Below are 4,700 nucleotides of genomic sequence, written 5' to 3'. Positions count from 1 at the left end.
AGAGGAAGGCCAAAAAGACTCCAGCCACCCTAGTCTGTTCTCTCTGATACCGCATGGCAAGCAGTACCGGAGCTCCAAATCTAGGTCCAAGAGGATTCTAAACAGCTTCAACCCCCAAGCCATAAGACTCCTGAACATCTAATCAATTTGCTTTTACACTGCTGCTACTCTGTTATCTATGCATAGTGACTTTAATAACTCTACCTACATGTACATATTACCTCAATTACCTTGACTAACCTGTGCCCCTGTACATTGACTCTGTACTGGTACCCCCTGTATATAGCCTCGCTATTGTTATTTTACTGCTGCTCTTTAATTATTTGTTACTTTAATTTCCTTTTCTTATTTTAGTTTTTTGTGTGTTATTTTTAAACTTCATTGTTGGTTAGGGCGTGTAAGTAAGCATTTCACTGTAAGGTCTACTACTCCTGTTGTGTTTGGCGCGTGTGACAAATTACATTTGATTTGATTTGGTTTCATCCAGACCTCCAGTCATGACATGTAGCTGGGGAATACGGAATGATCCTGCCCTATTCAGTTTGGCACTGGGAGACGTGAGAGTTGGACGTTTCAGAGAAGGGAGAAGTCGCTGAATAAAGGACCACTAAAAAGTTTGACGGATGTGAGAAGACTGTTTCGGAGTTGTGGGCTATAGCTAATTTATCGGAATGACATTTTAGCGGGAATATCAATAACAGGCATATTCATATAGTTTACTTGAATGTCCGCGATAAAATATAGAATCGATGCCACCACGTAATCCGAGGATTGTTTGGATATTGAAGCAGGGATTGTGAACCAACACATCTGTCAAGGGGTTATATGAACGTATCCACACTTACTATCTCAAATGAAAATGTAAACAGTCCTTCAGGTAGGTCTAGGTTTGACTGATGTTCCTAATTTTAATAATGGACCATTTCATACTTTTACAGCGAACTCTTACAAAAAACGATTGTGTATGAGGTATAACTGCGGTACACTGTTAGAGTGCAGAATAACAGCAGTATGCTGTAAATACTGCGTCCAAAATAACACCGTTTTTTCACTGTTGTAATTTTGCAGTACACTGCAGGTTTTCTGCAGTTACTGTGTCCAAAATACAACTATCAACCGCTGATTATGTACTTTTACTGCAGTTTCAAAACAGCCCTTACAAAAAAAGATTGCAGTTTTTAAACTGCAGTAAAAGTGCAGTAACTGAAGTCGACTGTGGTATTTTGGATGCAGTAATAACTGCAGTGTACTGCAATTGAACTGCGGTTATACTGCACTTTAACTGCAGTTACAATGCAAAATGACTACAGTAAAAAATAGGTTATTTTGGACACAGTATTTACAGCATACTGAGTTATTCTGCACTCTAACAGTGTACCGCAGTTATACTACAGTGTACCGCAGTTATACTACAGTGTACCGCAGTTATACTACAGTGTACCGCAGTTATACTACAGTGTACCGCAGTTATACTACAGTGTACCGCAGTTATACTACAGTGTAAGTCTTCTGCACTCTAACAGCAGTATTGTCAGCACGCTGCAGTTATTCTGCACTATAATTGCAGTTATACTACAGTGTACTGGAGTTACACAGCACTCTGACAGCAATCTTTTATAGTAAGGGAAAAAATAACTATTTCATTCGAGGGATTACTGGAAAACACATTAGTAATGAACCATCTTACTTTGTCAGTTCTTATTCTAATAAGATGGGCAGAATGGAAGTAACACATTCTATCCAAACATAGGGGAAATAATTATCCACCAAACTTACAGTCTTCAATAATGTATTTTTGAATACAAATGCAAATGTTTTGAATAACATGAAGATGTAGAAAACCTGTTCTTAAATGTAATTCATTATGAAGCATGCCTATAGCATGCCTTTGCAGCCTACTAAAAGTTTTCAAACTAACCTGAGATGTGACATGAGATTTGTCAGTTAATTCTTAACCTCTGGCATGGAATATCTCATGGGTTAAATCAACATATTAGCAATTCCTTCATTCATAATAAAGTTCCTACTGAATTAGTGAAATACATTTTAATGCAGTCTATCCAACAGGTCCCTATAAAGAGTGTGATACCAACAGTGCCAGATAAAGTAGTCCACTGCCAGTAGATCCTCTGTCTACAGTCGGTGGTGTTCTGGTGCCCTCTGTTGTGTGACGAGGGAAGGCCAGGGACAGACAGGATGGAGAACGTGTTTGAGGAGGGGATGAACCCTGTTATCATTGCCCACTACAACCACTCTGGGAAGTGGGGTCGACCTCGGAGCAGTGCGGCCTGTAAGACTGTTGTCCTCCTCCTCATCTGTGTCCTCATCGTGCTGGAGAACATCACAGTGCTGCTGGCGCTGTGGAGGAACAAACGCTTCCACAGTCGCATGTACTTCCTCATCGGTAACCTGGCCCTTTCTGACCTGTTGGCTGGGGTGGCCTATATGGTTAATATCTTCACCTCTGGTAGCAGTACCTTCTTCCTGACGCCGGCCCAGTGGCTGGCAAGAGAGGGAAGCATGTTCGTGGCCCTCAGTGCATCCACCTTCAGCCTACTGGCCATCGGTATCGAGAGACACATGACCATGGTTCGTCTGTGCAAGGCGGCGGGGCGGGGGAGGTTACTGGGGCTGCTGGGGGCATGCTGGGCCGTGTCGGTGCTGCTCAGTGCCCTGCCTTCCCTGGGCTGGAACTGCCTGGAGCACCTGGCCTCCTGCTCTACTGTGCTGCCCCTCTATGACAAGAGTTACGTGGCCTTCTGCATCAGCGTGTTTAGCGCCCTGCTGGTGGCCATCATCATCCTCTACATCCGCATCTACCGGCTGGTGACGTCCAGCGGGCGGAAGGTTAGCAGCAGGCCCTCGGAGCACTCACTGGCCCTGCTGAGGACGGTGGTAATAGTTCTGGGGGTGTTTGTGATGTGCTGGGCCCCGCTGTTCCTGCTGCTGCTACTGGACGTGGGCTGCAGTCCGGAGCGGTGCCCTGTGCTCTACCATGTGGACTGGTTCATTGCCCTGGCTGTGCTCAACTCAGCACTCAACCCCCTCATCTACACCCTGTCCAGCAGGGAGATGAGAGGAGCTTTCTTCAGGCTGCTGTGCTGCTATCAGCCTCAACTGGAGGCCCCAGCCCCCATGGCAGGGAACCCCCACCTGGGGACTGTCATCCCCACGGCTGAGAACAGCAAATCCAGTGTGGGGGGAAGAGGTAGTGGGATAACGGGGGCGGCAAAGTCTCTGACCCGGGGGAAGATTGCAACGCCCCTGAACTCTAACAACCAGCATTTAGACCCCTCCGCCCCCACGGTGCCACACCTCTCTGGACCGGCCGACCTTCTGTCAGCGGTGCTGGTCAAGGCTGGGGCACTGCCCTCCCTCAGCAAGTTCTGACTGGACAGCTAATTCACTGTAGACTGGTCCCAGATATGTATGCGCTCTAGTAGTCTAGCCAACTACTCTGACTATCGTTGTCATGCCATGTTTGTCATAGTTGGCTAATGCACATCCAGATATTGGACCAGGCTAGATTCACACGACATGGCTAGCTGACAATGCTGTGTGTGGGCATTGTACAGGCATGAACAATGAGACAATTTCAGTATGTACTGGTGAAAGTAATGACAGAGGAGACCTTGGGTAAACACTTGGGTAAGGTTTCTACTGATGAACCTTCTGTAAATACATTGCTTCACCAATGAGACCGCAAAGCGAAGATCCGCGAAGGATCTACTCTTACCATAGCTCATCTAAAGCCACTATTTTGCAAAAACATTCAAAGGACTCACATTGAACCTTTGTACCTAATACATAATTTACATAACTATGGAACACAATGCAAAATGTTACCAAGTCATGCAAAAGAGCAGGGCTGTTTAATGTTGGTCCTGGAGGGCCAAAACACTTCTGTTTTTCATCTTCTCTTTCTAACCAGGGACTGATTCAGACCTGGGACACCAGGTGAGTGCAGTTGACTACCAGGTACAAACAAAAATCAGAAGTGTTTTGAATTGAACAGCCCTGTAATAGAGCATAATATAGCTTTATTAACTATATATAGTGTGGGATCAGTGAATGAATTGTTTATATGTGTGTAATAGAGGATGGGTGGTGTGCAACTAAAAGTAGGATCACTGTGTATTGCACATGCAGTGTCTATTGTTTTTCCGATTCACCTGCCTTTCTCTTTCTATGTCAGCACAGGATATTTATTTTCAATGAAGACCAAGGCCTTCTTAGTGCTATGAACTGTGTGACAATCCTTTGTGTGTATGCCTTAACTGTATAGTGAGTAAAATATTGATTTTGTAATGATTTGAAGTTTACTGGCAGAGTAAAGAACGTGTCAATATCGATTATGGTAACTCTCAGCAACATAGATGCAAGACACTCACAAATTATTTAACCAACAATGGACTAAGTTACATTTAAATCTTGAGAGGTGTGGTGTCTAAAACCATTACATACCAATTGAATAAAAACGATTCTTGCTTCATAAGCATTGGTAGCTTTTCGTGGTTTTGTATGTTAGGCTTTCATGTAATGCATTCTCAGAGTAGTTACTGTACACAACAACATTGCAGCATGTTTTCTCACAATATTATGTTTTAATTCAATTTGCTACTGTATGTAGACATGACATAAGTTACATTTGAACTTGTTTTAGTTAAGGGCCATATCCCAAGAACTTAATCATCCCAATT

At 43.9% G+C, this 4,700-nt stretch overlaps 1 protein-coding gene across 1 annotated transcript; it reads left to right on the top strand.

The window, feature by feature from the left end:
• The first annotated feature begins 504 nt into the window (after nt 1-504).
• On the top strand, nt 505-4,495 carry LOC112235719 (sphingosine 1-phosphate receptor 3). Its single transcript, XM_024404246.2, has 2 exons — nt 505-877; nt 2,068-4,495. The coding sequence occupies exon 2, from the start codon at nt 2,197-2,199 to the stop codon at nt 3,388-3,390; it is 1,194 nt and encodes a 397-aa protein (XP_024260014.1). The 5' UTR covers nt 505-877; nt 2,068-2,196; the 3' UTR covers nt 3,391-4,495.
• The last annotated feature ends 205 nt before the right edge of the window (nt 4,496-4,700 follow it).

This window comes from Oncorhynchus tshawytscha, linkage group LG01 (assembly GCF_018296145.1).
Source record: "Oncorhynchus tshawytscha isolate Ot180627B linkage group LG01, Otsh_v2.0, whole genome shotgun sequence".
Lineage (NCBI taxonomy): Eukaryota > Metazoa > Chordata > Actinopteri > Salmoniformes > Salmonidae > Oncorhynchus > Oncorhynchus tshawytscha.
The sequence above is the reverse complement of the archived record's forward strand: the minus strand, read 5'-3'. Positions and strand labels throughout refer to the sequence as shown.